The sequence below is a fragment of the Equus asinus genome, chromosome 19, assembly GCF_041296235.1.
Source record: "Equus asinus isolate D_3611 breed Donkey chromosome 19, EquAss-T2T_v2, whole genome shotgun sequence".
Classification (NCBI taxonomy): domain Eukaryota; kingdom Metazoa; phylum Chordata; class Mammalia; order Perissodactyla; family Equidae; genus Equus; species Equus asinus.
In genome coordinates this window covers 15,464,639-15,486,996 of record NC_091808.1, presented here as the reverse complement: position 1 = coordinate 15,486,996, position 22,358 = coordinate 15,464,639, and the positions used below count along the sequence as shown (strand labels likewise).

The window sequence follows — 22,358 nt, the reverse complement described above, 5'->3', positions numbered from 1 at the left end:
TTTTTTGTAGTAACTGGAGATGTGAGGTATAGACATGTTTCTTTGTCCACAGCAGTGTTATGTGACTGGGAGAGCTCCTGCTGCTTCTCAGGTACATACCCCCTTCCAGGTTCTACCTATCCTTCCAGAAAGCGTGGGCCAGAGAATGAGTTTTAGGAAGGAAAAACTCTAAATCGTCTCCTTCTGCTAAAAATCAGAACTAAAGTGATTTAGAAAATGGAAATTTGGAACAAGGACTACTTCGGTTCATTTCAGCCTAAAGAATTTTAATTGACCATGCAAGAACCACAACGAGGAAACGCATGCCAGAAAAAACAAACACACAAACTTGAGTTTACTTTGAAGTAAAACTTCTCATAAAAAAGCAAAAGAAAAGAATCTTATACATGAAGTCACCATTTGAAAATAACTTAAAGTTATCTCTTTACAGTGGGCTGACATTCTCCACCAAGGAAGAAAGCAAGCTATAATACTGGATTGTAACCAACAGGAAAAATGTAGCTAGCTGCATGATCAGACTATAGAAACTGTTTCAGTTGCATTCAAAGAACTATGTAATTGAAAGGTAGGTACTGCAACTGTCTGTATACAGAACAACCACAACTGACTACAAGCCTGTCCACCCTTATCCACCATACTGATGTTTCAGACTACAGTCATGCCCCACATAACAATGTTTCGGTCAACGATGGACCACATACATGATGGTGGTCCCATAAGATTAGTAGCATACAGCCAAGGTGTGCAGGAGGCTATCCCATCTAGGTTTGTGTAAATACACTCCACGCTGTTCGCACAATGACAAAATTGCCCAGCGACGCATTTCTCAGAAAGTATCCCCATCATCAAGCAACGCATGACTCTATAAAGAACAATCATGTTTAAGAACTATGACCACAAAGATATACGTATCTTCATAAAAAGTGCTCTATAATAACCACACATAAAATTATCTTTGAGAAATCAAATCATGCTTTGATGATTTCAAAGATACACTGTCACCATTTTTGCTTGCTTTTCACATGGTACTAAATCTTAATGGCTTAGTTTTAAGCTTCTTTTCAATTCTTTTATGCTCAATCCTAAAACAAACTATACATAAACACACAAAATCTCTCTTTGTGTAAAAATTATAAAGCGTTGAGTAATTTTATGAGGTTAGAGAATTCCTACATTTAAAAAAAACAGAGGGGGCCGGCCTGGTGGTGTAGTGGTTAAGTTTGCGAGCTCTGCTTTGGCAGCCTGGGGTTGCGGGTTTGGATCCCGGGCACGTACCTACACACCATTCAACAAGCCATGCTGTGGCAGCATCCCACATGCAAGTGGAGGAAGACTGGCACGGATGTTAGCTCGGTGACAATCTTCCTTAAGCAAAAATAGGAAGATTGGCAACAGTTGTTAGCTCAGGGTCAATTTTTCTCACCAAAAAGAAAAAGGCTTCCCTAGTTTATTTGTTTTGTATATAAAGATGTCCTGGCTTTTTTCCTAGAAGAGAAGCTTCTAGTGAGATGAGCAATATAATTTAAAAAAATAAAAAAAGGTTTGGACATTCACATAGTTTTATAAACTAGCAAAGCACAAATCACTTTTCAAAAAGGTAGCCTTTTTAAAAGGCATCAGTGCAGTGCAAAATCCTATGCTTACCTCTATGCCAACTCTAGTTTTGTAAATAAAGGGTTTTTTTTTTTTTGTTTTTTTGGAACACGGCCAGGCTCTCTCATTTATACATTGTTATGTTGCTTTCAGGCAACAAGGCCAGAGGTGAATTGTTGCCACGGAGATTGTTTGGTCCACAAAGTTTAAAAATATTTACTGTCCAGCTCTTTGCAGAACAAGCTTGTGGACTGGGGTGGGCAGCACAGTTTAGGAGTCAGACAGGCAAGGACTGTTACTCCATCCACAAGCAATCGACCCCACCCCTCAGGCCTGTTTCCTCATCTACTAAACGGTGAAAATATCATCTTCCTTGCAGAGCTGTTGTGATGATTTCATAAAATGATATTTCAAAAAAAAGGACATGAGGCACATGGTTGATACAGAAACTAAGAGTTATCATTTTCCTTCAGCTAAAGCAGAGTCTGAAAGTTACTTTTGTTACGTGACGTAATGTTATGAAACATATCGGGCCACCTAGAACAACATACTAAGGTTTGGCTTATTGAGCACTCTGTTAGATGACAGGAAAAAGTTAAATTCATGGATGACCACGAAAATGTCCTAAATTGGGATAGTTTTTCTTTTTTTTTCTTTTAATTTTTATGAGGAAGATTGGTCCTGAACTAACATCTGTTGGCAATCTTCCTCCTTTTCGTTTGAGGAAGACTGTCACCTAGCTAACATCTGTGCCAACCTTCCTCTATTTTATGTGGGATGCCACCACAGCAGGGCTTGACGGGCAGTGCTAGGTCCACACCCAGGATCCGAATCTGTGAACCCCAGGCTGCCAAAGCAGAGCGTGTGAACTTAACCATTATGCCACTGGGCCAGCCCCTCTGGGACAGTTTTTAGATAGTTTGTTTTTAGATACCAACATGGCACTTGTTTTTCAGACAGTTTTTAGAACCAACATGGCACTTTTCCTATCATATTTTAAATTTAATTTTAAAATAAAAGTCATCCTAACACAGACAAGCATTTACTTCTCATAATTCATTCATTCCATTTTCTTCTGGCAGTGTTCTTGCAGTCTTATCAGTAGAGACAATAAAGAAGTATCTGGAAGCAACAAGCTGAATATGTGTGGGTGCAGACGCGCAGATGCCACCCCACAGCGGGCGCTGTGCTGGTTCTTTCCAGTTTCCACTGGCTTTTCCAGCCACAGCCCTCTGGGAGCCTCTTCCGGAGGGTACAGTTAAGCCAAATTAGCAAGGGATGGCGACAGAGAGCGCCAAGCCACGTGCCCAAGACCTAAAAGCTAAGGAAGAGTGAGCATATCTACTGCCAGTTTCTGGTGCCCTGGGAGAGAAATTAACTACAAAGCTGTACTAAACACGTGGAAGAAACACAAGCCGAGGAGAAACTGAACTAAACACAGGATGAAATCCATCTCAGTCTCTATTCTATTGAGCATGAACTCCAAGGCCGAGGACTCAAGGAGATTAAGCTCCGGTCAGAATATGAGGTGTGGGGGAGGGGAGGGGGTGACGATTCATGGCAACAGCATTAATGAGACTGTCCACAAAGATGACACACGTTCCCCAGCACTGGCAGGAGTTCCTCAGGCTCTTGCTGTTTCCAGCTATCAGATCCATCACAGGGCCGCTGGAAGGGAGGAATCATCAGTGTAAGAGAAGCCCTTTTTTGGGGTTGGGTAAAAGGCGGACTCAGAGGCCCAGGGTGTCCCACCCTCCTCTGCCCCGACTCTAAAAAATCCCAAAGTCAACTTTTCAAACGGGCTCTCTGAGCACATTTACTAAGATGTCGGTCACTTCATATTTCAGACTGAGTAACGACAATACAAGTAGACATGGGTACCAGGAGATTCTACGGCTTGGCACAATAAATTCTGATTAGGTTTTCTGGTTGTCTTCTAACGTGCTACATGTCGTTACGTTTTATGGTTCCGTTTATAATAGTTATCTTTATACCAGTATTCCAAAAAGTCTACTGCATTGTCATCAAATGATTATCAAGACAGAGAAGCTGACCAGCCTGCCCAAGCTGTCAGTGGAGGCTAGAATGCATGAAAGCCGTGACAAACTACTAGTTTTCTGTGGAAGTGATTACAGGATCCGAATATTGCACGTATGCTGGAATATATGTGCAAATGAGAAAGTGAGAGCCGAGAAAAGAGGCGCTCGGAAGGATGACTTAAACTCATTATACGGAATTTGCTGACTAATTGGCTGCTCTGTATTTCTAACAAACCCCACAGCCTCCGGAATAACTCTTAAGAAAGCTGTGAGCAGTGTCAACAGTGTCTGGAACCACTGGCAAGAGCTCTTCTTTAGAGAACTTTATAAGGGCTTCAGAAGTAACACACCTTTAAGCACGCCCAAAAGCCTTGTTTCTTTTCCTAGGGGGTCCTCTGAGTACTGAAACCCTGACCTGAGGAAAGTCCCTCACTGAGGACCAAAACCACTAGGAAATGAGCAGCCACGGATGCCTTCCGTGTGGCCATTTGGAACAGCAGGATTCAGTCCTTGTCTGGACCTGGATGACATCCAAACTTTCTTTCCAAGAAAGGATGAAGAAAAGTGGTGGGAGAGAAGGATGGCAAAGCTGCTTAGATTTGCATGAAGGGCTAGAATTTAAATGTAATTTTATGTCACTACATCTCAGGGCTGTTTTAAAATCTCAATGCAAAAGCTTTATCTTCTGGATTTATTTTCAGAATGTACTTGACTACTGAGAAAATCGTCTATTTAAAATGTGTTGAACCTTGGGCAAATCTCTCATAGCACCCAGAGTTTGTGACGAGGGTGGCCAAAAGAATGGCCCTGAAGGCATGGGAGGGACAGAGCCCTGTTTGAGTGTCAATATCAGCTACTACTAAGTACAAAGGTACCACTAATATAAATTGGCAAAATAAAAACAAAGGAAAATGGAGGCGGGGGGCCGCGGGCTTTTCCTCTTTTTTTCCTTCTTCTTCCAGCTTTGCTCAAGTCTGCTTCAGTTAAACCAGTAGACCCAACTTCCTGTGCAAAAAAAGTTTTCCTGCTGTTTAGCACAGCCTGTCGAGGTATTAGGCAACTAAGAAATTTATTTTGAAATCGAGTAGTGCTTTTTAATCAGTCATTTTGAAATTTAAACCATCAAAGACACTACAGACATTTTCCTCCAGTAGAATAGTTCAGCTACTTACAGGCCATCGTGTGGTAGATGCTGGGCCAGTACTGACCGCTGTCTCTTTTTAGCCATACTCGGATGGTTCTGCAAAGAGAAGAAAAAAGAGTAGTCTTTAGTTATTTTATCTTCTTTAGTCATTTTATCTTCTTTTGTGCTCCAGGAAAACTTAACTGTTCATTTTATTTTCAAAACTATTTCCCAACTGATCTTAGGAACTTAATCAATTGGGCAAATAAGTATACACACACAGAATACAGAGTATGTTATATATAGCATATATACTATATATACACATATTATATACAGTTACATATAGTATGACCATATATGGTAAGTTATGTAGTAGCTAGGAGACAGGATTTCAATAATTTTAAAAATATGGAAAATGCTCATTATATAATGATATAGAAAGGAAAATGACAACTATTAACTTCATTTATCGGTAAAAAAAAAAAAACCCCTGCAAACTTGTTCACTTGACTGTCTGAGCCAAATGAGAAGAGTAGTAGATACAAACAGAAAGAAAATGCTTCTGGAGAACTCAGACAGTGGTGCCTACAAAGCAGGGCCACCCCACTGCTCATTCGCCAATAATTCCCAGTCTTCATACCCTGGGAGGAAATCATTCCACACGAGGCCTCTGGGCTCTCTTTCATCAGAACACACACAGGGAGATGAGGAAATCCTGTACACTGGCAGGAAAATGACAAATGGCCAAAATAGCCAAAGTCTAATATTCTGGCTTATCGCCTCAGAAGAACAATAAGGAAGGCTGTGACCGTCGCGCCTGCAATCACAGAACCTCCTGGAAGCTTTGGGCCTCTTGCTCCTCAGAATCCCTAGGACACTCGCCTCTTCCTGTGAAGCCGTACTCTGCCTCTGCAACAACTCCTAACTGTCTTATTGTCAGCTCTATCACAGTCATTCTTATATTTCTAACAGCAGCACAGATTCCGGCACACAGCACAGAATAAATGTCTATTCACCTTAAGCTAAAATACATTAAGACTAAATATTGACACTAAATGTTTCCATTTCACTTGAAGTTCAAGACAAGACTGCTCTATGAGGATAAAAATCAGACTAGTGGTTGCTTCTCGGGGAGGAGAGTAGAATCCAAAAGAATGAGGGAACCTTCTAGGGTAACGGCAAGGCTGTGGGGAGCTGTTCCTTGGGTATACGCACTCATCAGAACTTGTCCAACTAGACTTAAGATCTCCACAGATTACTGTATGTGATTAGACCTCAATAAAAGAAAATAAAAACTAGATGTTGCCCTTCATTGATCCAAACAGATAAATAAGATGACTTGGCAGCCCAGATGGCATAATGCTACGGTGCATGTGAACTGGACACAGGGCTGAGGGTAGGAGCAGTCATGTGTACAACATGCCCCGTCTGCTGGACACTGCTGAGTGGGCACAATGGAACCTGTGCCACGCTGAATCTCTCACATCTTTCTCTGCATCCCACCCCTGATCACAACTGGCTAGACCAGAAATGGGCATCTGACCCTAGCCGGGTCAATCGGTTCCTTCCCCGGGGAATTGGAAACCAGGAGAGAGAGAAACAGATCAGTATGTCTCCAGTAGTTGAAATGGCTGCTTCTGATCTTATGTTTTGCAATTTGGACTCTTATCTGTCAAAAAAAATGAAAAGACTGAAGACAATCCATGGAGAGAAGCACAAATGAGCTGAAGAAAGTCAGGGGAAGTCCCTGCTGGCAGCTGCTCTTGAGGCCGACCGACTGCCCTGGACTTCAGCTCTGGGAGGCAGACACTCCAGCATCCTGACCATAAATGCCCTTAGAGGCTTACGCCAGCCTGAGTTATCTGTCTTGTCTACAGTCAAGCAGGTACTAACATACTACATCCGCGTGAGATGAAAGAAGAATCCCGAACAAACACGGTCTCCTCATTCAAGCATCATTAAACAAGCTCCTACGAGACAAGGCTCACAAGACAAGATAATCAAGCAGACTTTCAGGAGGCACCCATATCGTGACAGTAAGTTCTAGAAAGTCCAAGTTCACATCCAAAATTAAAAGAGAGAGGGAGATCAGACTACAGCATGTACAAACAGACCTATTAACTTTACACTTTGTAATTCAACATCTTAAATCAAAATTTAACACTCTGTGAGGTAATGTTTAAACCACTCTGTTATTATTTGTGGGTTCTTGGTTACTGTTCATGATTACTTAACAAACCTCAGAGGTTAAAACTTTTTCACGATATGGATCTTTCTAGTTTGTAAACCTTTAAATCAAGTTATGAAAAATATTTAACTGCATGGGAAGATGTTCATGATATCATGTTAAGTGAAAGCCCTATAGAAAACTGATAAACACAGCATGATACCAATTTTAATTTAAAATACAATCTGATCAAACCTCTAGATCCAACTACCAATTTATAAGAAACGCAGAGGACAGAGGAAGGTAAGAAACACCACCACAGGGGTGCATTCAGCAAAATCAAGATCGCGGGGAAGTCTACAGGCGAATGACCCAGTTTCTTCTACAAATAATTTGCCAGAGGAAAAAAAGAGATGGAGCACCAGCTTGTGATTGAAGAGGAGTAAGTGACATATCAAGCAACCACAACGTGTAGGCTTATCTGGATCCTGATTCAAACAAATTGCAAAATATACGTACATCATTATGAAACAACGAGAAATAGGAATACTGACTAGATATTTAATGATATTAAACAATATTGTTCATTTCTTTAGGTGTGATCATGGTGTTGCAGGTTTTCGCTTGTTTGCTTTTTAAGAAGTAAGTGGTAATTCCTAAACAAGATGCTGGCCCTTGTCTCTGTTCCCAGCATGCCCGCCATGTCCGGCCCTCCTCACTCACACAGACGTGCAGCCTCCTCTCAGGTTTTGGTGGGCTCTTCCCTCTGGTCTACCTTGGGCATGAGACCACCAGTTACATCTCCCAGGAGCCACACATCCCACTGCACCTGTGCTCAGAGCACAGCAGTGGTTGTCTGAAATCAGGGGTTCAACTGACACAATTAGTGCCTATGGCCCCCTGACCCAGACCCTACACCCCAGTGAACTGTCATCCTCAAGTCTCCAAATACACTGAGCTCAGTCACGCCCTAAGCCCTCCTCCGTCATCACCCTCCCAAGGACTCCTCTCCAGGCGGTCGTTTATCTGGGCGCACCGCAGGGTGGGTACCATTGCAGCATAACTCCCTCATCTAAAATAATCCAGAGAAGCTTATAATGATGATCCTTGGGCCTGAACTACTAACACAATGTTGACTATATTCTATGTTACTTAATACGCAATGCTTATGGATACACTGCATTACTTACATTCAACACAGGGGATGAAGCCAAAGGAACTGTAACTAGTCAAAGGCAATAAAGTGAAGTCACGCAGGGCCGTGTCAAGCTCACTGGCCTCCGTTCACACAGGCATCACAAAGGTGCTGAACCTGCCAGCTATCTGTCAGGCTTTTTTTTAAGGGTCTAAAGAAGAACAGAATGCTGACACATTCTAAAACATTTCAAATCAACCCCAAGCATTGTGGGTCATGAATGCACAGGTAGCTCAATAGAGGACCCTGTGTCCTCCTGAAAGAAGAGAAATACAGTCAGGTGTCACTTAACGACAGGGATCTGTTCCGAGAAATGCATCGTTCGGCGACTCTGCAGTCATGCGAATGCCACAGAGTGCACTTACACAAACTAGATGGTACAGCCTATACACACCCAGGCTCTGTGGTACTGCTCTTACGGGACCACCGTCGTATATGCGGTCTGTCCCTGACTGAAACGTATTATGCGGTGCATGACTGTACTCAGAGAGCAGGGAAGTCCATTGAGTGGAAACCTTAAAGCTCACCTCTTCCAACCAAGCACCTAAAAAGTCAAATTTTAGTTTCACGTAGTTTCAGAATGGTATTTCAAGTAGCCCAAGGTCAAAGCGGAACCTACCCAGCCTCCAGCATTTTTGAAACACAGCATTATCTCCTTTGGAGGACGGACATCAGCACTACGACGTGGTCTGGACCCCGCTGACACACTGGAAAACTGGCAGGACTTAAATGATCTCTTGGGGTGTTTCATCTGAAAATTGTTTATCACATCCAGGCTAAGAGAAGACCATCCTTGATTGGAAGCCGGCTTGCAAATTAGGCTCTTGACCTTGATAGTCATCTCTACCTCAGTATTCACGCCTTCTCTCTGCAATTTCCTTCCTTCTCTTTTTCACAGGAAGAACTCTTTCCCTTCCTGGCATTAAAACCTCCCACTTTCAAGATTAAATCAAAGCCATGTTAAGTTTAACCTCTAACACTCCAGCACTCCCAAGAACCTATGTGCTAAAGAAAGTTGCGTCATTTCTACTAAGTAACATAGGAATTCGTTTTGTATAGTGTTCAGAATATGTCTCATTGGTTTAACAGCTTAATGGTTGTGAAAACAGGCTTAAGTTGGGCTGCTTATTAAAAAATCAACAAATTCCACGGACTAAAAAAATTTTCTGTTTAGTAAATTGGAAATAAAATCTACTATTCAATAAGTTGAAAGCAACACAATATATTTTAGTAACATTTTACAGAAGCAAACTATTAAAAACATCTAGGATGATATTAATAAACCATATAAGCACTAAAGTGTTAAGATCAGATGGTTTTATTTTTATGAAAAGCACAATATTTTCTGCCTAGATGAATATCAGAGCTGTTCTCTTCACTAAGATAAAACAGCTTAACTTTTCCTTTCATTATTTTGACAACTTGCCACCCACACACCTAAACTCTTTTTCTTGCCGCTTACTCTAAGTGTTTTTCTAGTGGATGGATTATCTCTGATATTCTAAGACCATGTCAATCCGAAGAAAAAGTCTTCCCTTAAAACCAAAACCTTAGAAACAGGTTCATTCCTTGCCAAGCTCTGTTTTTAAGTTATTTTAAAACAATAGTCTGATATTTTTCCAAAAGGTGCTTAGAAAGGAAATGTGTCATTTCTTTTAGAGCTTACAGAAATGTTGTTCAAACTTCCCCAAGCTACCACAATTCCTGTGGAGGGCTGTGCCATCAATTCCCCTGGCCTCCTGGTTAGAGACACACAGACTCACATACGGCTGCAGTATTTCCAAGGACAGACGGGGAAAGGTGTCTGCGGAAGACTGCAGTGTTATATACACACAGAGACGCTGTACACACAACGCCACCGCCACTTTACTCTCCACGGTCGTTCAGCATAGTGGGTGATCCGCGTGGCTTCTAGATAAATGCAATGTCAGAGTTGGCTTGTATTTATTGTAAATATTCCAGACTGAAATGTTTTTAAGATGTATCACTGTGCAGGGACAAGCAAAGGAACAGCTGAAAATAATAAGAAAGTGCCATTTCTAGGGCTCTCATAATTTTTGTCAGCACCATAAATTAGAACTCAGTCTTCGGCAAGAATTTTGCTCCATATAGTGAGAAACACATTTCCTGCCTAATAAGAATAATGATAATAGTAATAGAAATAACAAGGATAAATTGACTTAGGAATTCCAGGTTTGCCAATTGATTCTGAAGAAAGTATTTAAAAGGAAAAAAAAAAAAAAGGAACTACACATAAAAAAAAATTCTTAACACCATCATTCAAAGGAGTGAAAACTGGGGGAAAAATGTTAAATAATGAAATGGGTTAATGACATGTTAATTCAATAGCTTATACAGTCATTAAAAATAGTTATGAAGATGATGGAGCTGTGAGAAAATGTTTATGAAATGTTATTTTTTTTAAAAAAAGCCTAATATAAAGTGATAGAGCTAAATTCTATAAGTACTCTAAGTCAGGCCAGGCAGGGCAGTGAGGAGGCTGCTTAGGGAGAAGGAGGGATGGGGACACCCCTGAGAGGCTCTGACTCTGGGTCCTCATGAGGGGTCCCTGGAGGAAGGACATGGAATGGCCGAGAAGCGGGAACACAGGGTCGCACCTCCGCTCAGTAAGCACTAAGAACAAGCCAGCCATGAAATACCTCCTCGTGAGCACTTGAGGACTTACCGTCTGATTTTCAAGCGCATCTATCTAAAATTCTAAATACAAAAACTGGCCACGGTCTAAGAGTGTGTCTGCTAAATCGTCACCACTGAGGGCAACGAGGCTGAGGATTAACAGCAGTCAGCTGTAGGCAGGGTGCAGCCACTTTTCTTTCCTCAGTTTGGCAGATCCTAAGAGGCTCTGGGGACCCTCCCTGAGGATTCCCCCTTTGAGATCTGTGCTGCCCTCCACATGAACTCACGCCATGGGGCAGGCCTGCAAGTCTGGAGACCGTCCTGCCTCCAGGGGTCTATAGGGGCTTCAGTGCCTCCCTGGGGCAGTGCAGAGAGTGAGGAAGCCCAGCGCCATCAGGAGACACGGACCTGGACACACATCACTCCCGAGGAGCAGTATGCAGGGGCAGAGCGAGCAGAGCCAGGCAAAGAAATCAGATGGAGAAAGGCAGGCAGCCACCAGAGACACCCAAAGGCACAGGGCTCAGGGGCCTCAACGATGCAAGCAGGCAGCAAACCGTGCCTCTTCATAAACGTGTCCCTGCTCCTCTTCTTACAAGTTCACAGCGGAGAACCGTCGTGGCACAGACAATGCTGCTTCCTGCCTTCCACACGCAATCAAGAGTGAAGAAAGAGTTGTGATCCTCTGAGAACGTGAGGCCACATCCTTGCGGGAAAGACGACAGCTAAGACCTCCGTTTTAGTACTCAGAGAGGCAGAAGCAAGGAGGGAGAAAGTCGCAAAATCAAACCAACCAACGCCAGCGCTGGATTAATTTTATGACTCCATCTACTGGTTCCGTCCAATTTTATTGCTCTCTTCTCAGAAGACAATGACAATTCACATCTCAAAACATTACAAAGGTAATTCATTCAAAGCAAAGCGGCATTATATGGTAAATAATAAGTAAAACCATTTTTTTTAAAAAAAGGCTATTCAGAAAATTCCACATTTTATCCTTCAAAGCACTAATTCCTAAACAATAAGAAAACATGAAGCATTAAATTACTTTTTTCTCCAAATAAATCCAGAGTGTAGAAAAGCATAGATCTAACTTCAAAGCTCTCATTTAGTTCAAAGAAATCCTGAGTTTTATGCTAAATAGGAACAGTGAGTCTAAGAAAATCTCTCCCAACCTCAAGGTCTAGATGTGGCTGAGCCCAACTAGAGTATGCAAGATAATACATAAGTGCTTGCAGGAGATAGCTGCAAAATTGTGCCCAATCCTCTACCCCTCCCTGGACACACGCCTCTGCAATGTGACTCTGCAGCTCTTCCCATCAAGAGGTGAGATCTCTTTCTCTGACCCTTGAATATGGGCTGGCTTGTGACTTGCTTCGGCCAACAGAATGTGGCTACAGAGATGGAGGGCCAGGGCTGGGTAAAGAGGCACTTTCTTGGAAGCCTGCCACAGTTACATGAACAAGAGGGGCCAGCCCGCTGGAGGATGAGAGATCGTACGGAAGGGAGCCCAGCCGTCCGAGCTGAAGCCATCCTCCACCAGCCTGCAGCCAGCTAAACCCAGACATGGGACAGAGATCAGCTAAGTTCAGAGGAGCTGATCCACACCCAGAGCTGACCACAGATGTGGGAGTGAGCCTGGCTGTGACCAGAAGGCCTGTCCAGGTGACCCACAAGTTCATGAGCAATGATAATGCTTGCTGTCTTAAGCCACTGAATTTTAAGGTGGTTTGTTACATAGCAATAGCTAACTGCTATGATGCTATCTGTTCCAAAAATAGTATACCTTTAAGAATACTTAGGAATCTGACCTTAAAAGTAAAAATTAAAAATAGGGGCCGGCCCAGCAGCACAGCATAGCAGTTAAGTTCACGTGCTCCGCTTTGGTGGCCTGGGGTTTGCCAGTTCAGATCCCAGCTGTGGACCTACACACCGCTTATCAAGCCATGCTGTGGCAGGCATCCCGCATATAAAGTAGAGGAAGATGGGCATGAACATTAGCTCAGGGCCAGTCTTCCTCAGCAAAAAGAGGAGGATTGGTGGCAGATGTTAGCTCAGAGCTAATCTTTCTCAAAAGAATAAACAAATAAATAAATAAATAAATAAAAATAGCATGTGGCATCTACTGAGTGCCAAGGATTTCAAATGACTTAGCAAACAAATCACTCTGCTGTAACCTTTTTTTTTTTTTGGCAGGGAAGGATTTGCCCTGAGCTAATATGTTGCCAATCTTCCCTTTTTTTTTTCTTCTCTCCAAAGCCCCCCAGTGCATGGTTCTATATCTTAGTTGTAAGTTGTTCTAGTTCTTCTATGTGAGCCACCGCCACAGCATGGCTACTGACAGATGAGGGGTGTGGGTCCATTTGGACTTGGAAATGAACCTGGGCCACCGAGGCAGAGAGCACTGAACTGTACTCACCAGACCATCAGGGCCGGCTCTGTAACTTTTCACTGAAATACACGATCCTCACTTTGCACAAGATGCTACTGTGAATCCCAAGAAACTGAAGAAGTTACCGTAAAAGCACAAATGGAGTTATTACTCTTAAATATTGTTCCACATTTTTCAGCCTGTCTACAAAGAATAATAATTCTGTATATTCTTTTATCCTATTACAGTAGATACATGAAAAGCAGACTAAAAACCACAGTTCTGCTCGAGAATAAAGTCTTTATTCCCGGGAGATTAATCTTTGATCTGCTCAAAGATCTGCCTGGTGAGCAGGGTAGGTAGAGAGGCTCCTTTTTATTTCTTCCAGTCCCTTTAACTCTCTCAAAGAGCTGATTAAAAGGAAGTTAAAAATACATTTTAGGGAATTGCCAAGTCCATAAAGTCGCATCTACTTAAGCCACCACACAACAGGAGCAAAGACAGATTCAAAGCATGATTTTTCTTCTGAAAGACAAAGGCTCTTGAACCAGGGGGCTCCTTGAGGGGTCGTGGGTTGTATCATTTTTAAACCTGTAACTCCATGAGAACATACATTTGGGTTCGGCACATAGTATTTTCCAGTCTGACTGCCTTGAAAATCAAGCCCACACTCGGATAAATAGATTCAAATGGCACAAAAGTGTTTATGTAAAATCACAAGGTCAAGTTCTACCTCACCTGCCACATCAGCGCTTTTAAAATGAGGTCTTCTCTAAGATTGCTCAAAAAACACCCTAATCATCCCCAAACAGCTAAATTAAAGCAATTTAACCATCTTTAAGTTGTCAAATGATATACAGGGAGTCTTCAATTAATCAATTAAGCAAACACAGAGTACAGCATATGTTACAAATTAAGCCCAAGGCCTGATTTCTTTTAAACTCTGAACAAATAATAAGTTTGAGGAAATGTGATTTTCTAGTCACTCCTTGGGTTGCTCATACGATTTCATATTTGGTAAATCTCCAAACATTTCTGTTACCTACAGCAAGGAATACTTTTTCCTAGTCTGACAGTACCTCCAGGGGCTACAGACAAAAAGGTGTAATTCTGGAAGCCTGAGTGGTTTCCATAACATTAAGATGTTAGTCCGAAAGGGCGAGGAAAGGATTGGTTGTCAGGGCCATGTCCTGTTATCACATAAAGAGCTTCCTTGCAGCCCAGGCTCCTGAACTCTGCCCCCTTCGCTCCTGCTGCAGAAAGAAGGCTTTCTCCTTTGGTAAGTAACAAAGAGGGAGCACAGGAGATTTTTACTGAACTGATTATCTAAACTGAAAGGCAGAGAAACCAGCTTCTTTTTACAGAGAATTAGATGGGCTAACAAATAATTAGATGGAAAAATAAAAATTTCCATCCTCTTCTACCATCGAGGGAAGGAATCTTGGACAGTTTCAAGGGTCCGTGACAAGGATGACTTTCAGACTGCTGATTTCGTCACAGGCAGATTTTTATCCCGGGAGGAAGGCCACTGCATGGCCTCTGCACCAGCCCCTAAATGAGCAATGTCTCTCCAGAAGCCAGATGGCTGGTTTCTACTTGCAGATGTTTTCTGTTTTACTCAAGGCACCACTAGTGCTGTTATCTTTTCACTGTGAGCATCAAAATTATTTTTGTGATCTCTGTGCCACCAAGAAGGCTAAAACCTATCAACCTCTGAAGAGCAGGAGTAATCGAGACTGGATGGAGTCAATGTGGGGTCTGTGGAACACTATTTCTTAACTTAGCAAAAAAAACGAAAAACACTCAAACGTTACGCATAGCCTAGAAGTCCTGAAACACAAGGTTAACTAACCCCAAAGAAGCACATTTCGGGGCAGAAAGGAAGAGTAGGCTATTTTTAATTCTGTTCCATGCTTCTTCATTCCTAACAGTGAATTGTTTATCGATTCACTCAAACTAACATTTGGGAGACCCCTGAACACCTGCGTTCTTTCTGGGAGTCTGGAATTTTGGCACATGCTAGGCAGAGGGCGCCGATGTGACCAGCCCCTAATAAAACCCTGGGTACTGGGTCTCTCATCAGCTTCCTGGGAGACACTATTTCACACACGTGGTCATAACTCAGTGCTGGAGGAACGACACTCCCACGTGACTCCACGGGGCGAGGACTCTGGGAAGCTTCTGCCTGCTTCCCTCTGGACTTCACTCCATACCTTTCCTTTTGCCAATTTTGTTTCGTGTCTTTTCTCTGTAATAAATCATGGTCATGAGGACAAACATGGTGGCAGTCCTCCTGGGGAATCAACAAACCTGGGTTTGGTCTTGTGGACCCCTAACACAGCAGGGCAAAGATTTTATAAGGGAAAACTAACGACTGACAAGACTTGTAAGTAATCAAAGAGGAAAATGAAGAAGAGGCCACTCTCAAAGACAGATCTGTCAGTGACCCACAAACGGTACTGTCCTATTCAGACAGGAAAGTTTTTATTTTATTTACACACACACACTAAGTAGGGACACCTTTAGGTTTTGATGAGATTAAAGTAATCAAATGGAAAATAAACAGGAATGACAATAACAGCCAACACCTATATATTGCCTTCTCTACGCCGGGTGCTGTTCAGTGTGCCTTGTGTATATCGAGTCATCTAATTCTCACAAAGACCTGTGAGGTAGGTACTATTATATCTCCATTTCGAAGATGAGAAAACTACGATGTTGAGATAAGAAGTCACTTGGCCCAAGGTCACGTGGCTGGGATTCTAACTCAGGCATTCTGAATCCGGAATCTGTTCTCAACCATGCTGTAAAAAGAAAATGATCATAACAAGGAAGGGCCACCCTAACAACCAAGGAATAAACGCATTCCCACGGGAGGCGGCCTGCCTCCTCACTTCTTCACTTCATTGTGTAACACAAAATAAAGAGTCTACTGTTAGGCACTGCATGACAACACGAATACAACACTTAACACCCTGGTTTTCTGTGTAAACTCCCAACTTGCAGCTACGCCAGGTTAAAAAACAAGCTATTTAAGATTGTTTCCACACACAGTACAGTTAGTAAATATACAACTTATCCTTCAAACCATCTTGATATGCTTAGAAATGTCTAAGAGGAAACGAATGTACTCAAGTAAACAGCTGGTATCACAACGAAAAGAGGGAAGATGCCATCAAACATTTTTTAAAGTTGGTTTTCTGTAATTTTTATCATTTACCAGCCTCAGTGCAACCTCCTAAAATATTTTAAAACACAGGAGATCTGTCTTTTTTGACTTAGGCCAGACAAAACTGAGTTTCTTGCAGAAACCAGTGTTGGCCTTCAGGCTCCTGAAGCCCTAGCATGCAAGCACGCTCCACTCCAAACTCAAAAATGAAGACAGCAGGCCCACAGCCTTATTGACAAGGCTTTATAATAATGTTTTTACCTTTTAAAAATTCTATCCTTCAACCGATGGTCTAAATTTTGGACGCCGTCCACAGCAAAGAAGTTCAAAAAGCTAAAGTGTCTAGGGAATTAGTTCCTGCTGCCTCACCTCACCACGTTTCAGTTCTATTTTGAAAGCCACATCTCGCTTCTGTTTCCCCGTTAGAAAAACGACTGCTGTCGTTCAAATTCTTAAACTTACTACCAAGATTATTTTGTTTTTACAGCTTCCTCACTAGAGACGCAGTCACGCTTCATTGATTCGAGAATTTTTTTTTAAGGTTTACAAATTTATCACTCGCCTACTTTGCAGGCTCAAATACTCTAGTTACAGAGTGCAGGCAACTTAAAGCTAAGGTTAAAAACACTAATTTAGGTTTAGCGGATGAAGGAAGTTTAAACAAAAGAGCTTAGGGTATTTATTACTCCAACAAAATATGAATGAATGCATCAAAAGAGTAACACCATTCTTGGTTAAGCCCTCACAGCACAGTCATTGCCGAAGGTTTCTGACCAGACCCCTAAGTTCACTGCCCCAATCACCACCAATGACTCCAGGTGTGATGGAATTAAGCCTTGCTATTCCACATTGGTTAAATACTCTTTGGAGGGATAATTTCTACTTAGCTCTGTCATATACAGTTTGGTTTTATTGGGAAATAGGTGAGTACATGTGAATGACTCCAAGCAAATATATCCCAGAAACTGACAAAAAAGGAGGACAAAGCGTAAACAGTATTCTCTCCCAGTAGGTCTACACACGCAAGCACAGCGACGAGGGTCTCCTTTCTTGTCTAGCAGTGGTTCTCAAAGCATGGTTCCTGGACCAGTGGCATCAGCACCAACATTACTGGGAACTCGGCAGAAACGTCAACTCTCAGACCCCACCCTAGACTGACTGAAACAGAATCTCTGGGTGGGACCCGCCCAACTGGGTTTTAACAAGGCCTGCATGCGATTGCGATGCCTGCTCAAGTTGGAGAACCACTGTCTAGAGAGACCAGGTAAACAAGTACATTAAGCCTACCAGGGTTTCTCAACCTTGACACTATCGACATTTGGGGCCAGATAATCCTTTATGTGAGGGACTGTCCTGTGCGTTATAGGAGGTTAAGCAGCATCCATGGCCTCTACCCGCTAGGTACCAATAGCACCCTCCTCCAGTCGTGACAAGCAAAATGTCTCCAGATCCTGCCAAATGTCCCTTGGGAGGGGCAAAATCACTCCTGGCTGAGAACCACTGCTCTAGAGTTTAGAAAAACGGACACTAAACTCAGGACAACCCTCACATCTTCCATTTTTCCTCTCAAAATGCTCTCAGCTTTTTCTCACTGCTTTTGGCTTTTATAAATGAATTAACTTCAGCTGGACCCTACTTTGTTAAAAGTTACTTTTCTGAGCGTTAGAGCAGAAGTTGTACAGAAAAGGTGCAAGCCGATTTTTTTTAAACCCTGAAAACTAGCAGAAAGGAAGGAAAGATGATTGAATCACAGCAAAAGGAAGAATTCTAGCCTTTTACACTTGCTGCCGGAGTAGTCAATCATTAACTCGTACGGTGTGGACTCCATTTCTCCAAAGGTGTAGAAAAACTGGGTGCACGGCAGAAAGAATTAAAGCCTCAGTGTCAGACCTGGGTTCAAATCTCAGTCCTATCATCTACTGCAGCGTCTTCTGAGCCTCAGTCTTCTAAGCTGTCAATGGCCATTGCAATAGGATGTTCCCTAACACGCCCAGCGGGGCTGGGGACAGCACCGCCAATTCAATGCATTGCTAATTCTGCAGTAAATAAACGAATATTCACACCACATGGGAGAAATAAAGATCACAGCCTCATCTGTTCAGTTTTAACACCAAATGAGTTTTCAGGCCCAACTTACATTAAAAAACCACTTTTTACTTTTAGAATGCATTGAATTTTGGAAATGTTGATAAGGGAAGGTGAAAGCGTGCACCCGGTGGGGAGGTGTGAGGACTGGATGTGGCAGCATACATACGGTCCAATTCTGTACCGACACAGAGAAGGGACTTTTAAAAGGTTAGCTCCTGTCATTTCTAAAGTACAAATTCTGTCATCTGCTTGCTCTGAACTCTCCAATGGTTCCTTGGCACCTGCAAAATGAAACCCAAATTCCTAAGAGTGGTACACAAGGAAGGTCCCTCCAAAACCGGACACCGGGCTTCCCAGCTCTCAGTAGTCTCTCCTGCCACGGCCACCTACACCCCTTTTGCTCCTGTCACCTAGAAGTAACTGTGGTTCTTTACCCTTCGCTATTCCCTCCTGTCCTTTCCTCTGCCTGGAACAGGGATGTGTACCCCTCCTTCCCTCACACGGACCACTCCTTTATCCAGTGACATCTTCCCTCAGAGGTTTTCCTGGAATGCTGGCTCTCGCCCAAGGACACTCGTTCCTCTGTGTCTCCCCAGCACCCTGGAGGTTGAGAGCACAAGGCCATCTCTTCACCACACCATCTCAGCCTTTTGGAAATAGGGATTTTGGTGTCAGCTGTCTTTCTATTCTGCAGGTCTAGCACAGGCCAGGCACACAGTAAGCATCCAATAAATGCTTATTTGATGAGTAAGGGTGGTCAGTGTTCTGTTTCTTCAACATGCTGGTTCCATCAGGTCCGGCGCCATAAAAATCAATGAATCAGAAGTTACATGAGGCCAGGTATTGTGGCTGTGGGTCCCTGTTGTAACCCGAAGGCCTGGCGCTCCATAAGTACAGTATTTCTAAATACATGAATGAATGAATGATTGACTGATTGATTGAAGAGTATGACACCCACTTCTGACAATATTAAAACAAACCACCACGACCAATAACCCAAAAAACCCCACAGCTATGTACTTTCATCAAATCTCATCAAGTGTGGAATCTGCTAAAAAGATTGTCCTGCCTTCAAGGAAGTCCCATGGGCCTGAAACACAAACTAGAAACCCAAGGTGCCAACTCCCACCTGGTCCAGCCACTTGCCAGGGCCCTGCCGTGCCCAAGTGAAAATATGAGCTGATCGCAGGCGCCCCCACAACACTGCAGACCCAGAGCAGCTAAGTAATCACTTTCCATAAAACATTTATCAGCACTGCTCTCAGCCAGTAATCTCAAATATTCAGCAATTTACCCAATACGCATGAGTCATAAATAAAATATTTTACAAAATAAAGACAGCGAACTTTCATAAAGTGTCTGCATCTATGTTGATATCATGCAAATATCGTTATTCTGCCCTTTGCCTTTTCTTCACACTCCCATCTTCTCCCATGGCTCATGCCCCCCTCACTCTCCCACTCCCTTCCTGCTTACACACACCCACACCCAGCTACTACCAACCACTCCTCACCTTGTTTAAGGTCAGCTACATGTAAACTGGCAGGGAGAGGCCACTGCCTGCCCACAATAAACTCACTCCATAGCAAAATACAAAGGTCAAGTAGGCACTGGGGGCTTCAGGTTTTCTCTTCCCATTCAGGACAGGCCCCCAATGTTCCTTACTTCAAAAGATATGATTACAAAAAGCTGGAGTGTGCCTTCAGCTTTAAGAGAACAGCAGTCCCTCCCATGTTCCAGAAAGCCTTTTGACTTCTGGAATATCCCCATTCAAGACCACTCATTGTATCACGGAAACAAAGTTTCACTCAATAAACATCAGTCATTTCCTCCAAATTCCCACAGGAAAGCTACTAACCTTTTAAACTTTTAGGGTTTTGAAAACGCTGAAGTTTTAAAACAAATAATCTCTCTGCAATGCAATCATACAGCCCTGGGAAGACCAGAGAGCTGGAGTGGCCAGGGGAGGAGTAGGGGGCAGCCCGCAGGGGCCTCTCCAACTTCACCCATATCTCTGTGACTGTGACTCTCCATGGGCCTCAGTTTCCCCTTGGGTAAAATAAAAAATCCGATCAGACCAGTGTCTCCCAAAGTGTAGTGGGTATTTAATGCAAGACCTTAGTACAAGAAAAAGGCGACTTTCGGCGCAGACTTTCGGCTAAACATAGCTTAACATGTTTAGCTATGACTTAAATTTTTTATGGCAAGCAATATTGATTTTTCATTAATGGTAGAAATATAAAATTTTCCTTAAAGTAAAATCATCTAAGTCTCTGTAAAAATAAGTCTCTTTTAGAAAACAAACTATTTAGTAATTAAGAGTTGAGGTGGTCCTAGCAGCTGTGGAAAAATAACTGTTCTAGGAACCTGGGGATGTGTGAAACAGAGCTGTAAACTCAAAGTAAGGCAGAAGGAAGAGCGGAAGCCCCGGAGATTCGTTCCAAGAAGGGAATCCCGGGCACCTGGACCGGTAACCGGCCGCCAGTCCTCCTGGCTCCCAGAAAGGGCGGCGTGGAAGTGACCGCGGAGGGCCAAGAAACCCCCCCGAGGTCGGGAAGCCTCCGAGAGCCGGGCAAAACCCCACAAAGGAGAAGCCAAGGCGGGGGGTCCCCAGCAGAAGACGGGCGGTGGGACGGAGGCTGGAAAAAGCGAGGGTCCCAGACTAGAGGGGCACGTGGGGATCCCTGGTTGGAGGGGCGCGGAGGGGACGGGAGTCTCGGGTTGGAGGGGCGCACTGGGACGCGGATCCCTGGCTGGAGTGGCGCGGTGGGAAGGGGATCCCTGGCTGGAGGGGTGAGGTGGGACGGGGGTCCCTGGCTGGAGGGGCGCGGTGGGACGGGGGTCCCTGGCTGGAGGGGCGCGGTGGGAAGGGGTTCCTTGGCTGGAGAGGCACGCTGGAACGGAGGTAACAGGCTAGAGGATTACAGTGGGGGTCTCGGACTGGAGAAGCGAGGCAGGGGCGGGGTCCTGAACGGAGAAGCCCAACAGGGGTCGAGACTGGAGGACCCGCGGGTGGGAACCGGGGGTCCCAGCGGACAGAGGGGCGCGGCGGGGGCGTCGGGCTGCGCGTCCCGGGGCCCGAGGACGCCCCCACGCGGAGAGGGACCGGGCCGCGGACCCCACGCCCCTCCATCCCGTAGCTGGCCGGCGTACGGGCCGCCCGCGCCGCGCCTCGGCCCCGCGCGCGACCGCCCGCCCTACCGGTCCTCGCTGGCCGTGATCACGCCGTCCTCCTTGGGGATGAGCAGCGCGGCCGTGACGGCGTCCTGGTGGCCCTCGATCTTGCTCAGCAGCACCGGGCGGCTGCTCTGCGGCCTGGAGTGGATCTCGGCCGCCATGATCGCGCGGCGGCGGCGGCGGCCTCCCCGGCGGGCGGCCCATCAGCTGACGGCCGGGCGGGCGGGGACGCGCCGGTTTCGCTTCGGCTCCCGGGCCTTGGGCGCCGCGCCGCCGTAAGCTCCCGAGCGCTGCCGCCGCGGGCCGTATTGCCTGGCGAAGCCGCGCGAGTAAAATTACGTGGCCGGAAGAGGGCCACAGGGGGCGCCTGCCGAGAAGGGAGGAAAGTTACAAAGATTGAAAAGTAAAGTCAGTCACCCAGGAATGACTGGGCAGTTGGCGGGGAAGAGAGTAGTCCCCCCAAACCAGAGCCGCCGCAAAATAATAATACTACATTGTATCCATTTTAAGAAGCCATTGTTTGGAAGACATGCCCATTGCAGAGATGTTGAAGTGTGAAAAAGTAGGGTGCAATTTAGAATCTTTGAAAGACAGTGACACTCATTGATGGTGACTATGTACCAGGCACTATTCTAATTTCTTTACATGGATTATCTCCTTTAATAGTGATAACCTTAAGAGATGGAGAGAGAAGTGCTCTTGTATTATTCTCATTTTAGAGATGAGAAAATTAAACTATGAAGAAGTTAAATTACTTGCTTAAGGTCACATAGATATGAAAAAGAGAAAAGCAGCC

At 44.2% G+C, this 22,358-nt stretch overlaps 1 protein-coding gene across 1 annotated transcript in view; it reads right to left on the bottom strand.

Moving 5' to 3' along the window:
- The window catches only part of WDFY1 (WD repeat and FYVE domain containing 1), a 48,639-nt gene extending 26,790 nt beyond the window's left edge, over positions 1–21,849 (bottom strand). Inside the window, exons 1-2 of the mRNA XM_044751258.2 lie at positions 21,587–21,849; positions 4,805–4,872 (exon numbers count right to left, since the gene is read on the bottom strand). Coding sequence (XP_044607193.1) covers positions 4,805–4,872; positions 21,587–21,723 — 205 coding nt within the window. The 5' untranslated portion in view covers positions 21,724–21,849. The remainder of the gene's footprint in view (positions 1–4,804; positions 4,873–21,586) is intronic.
- Between the last annotated feature and the right edge of the window lie 509 nt (positions 21,850–22,358).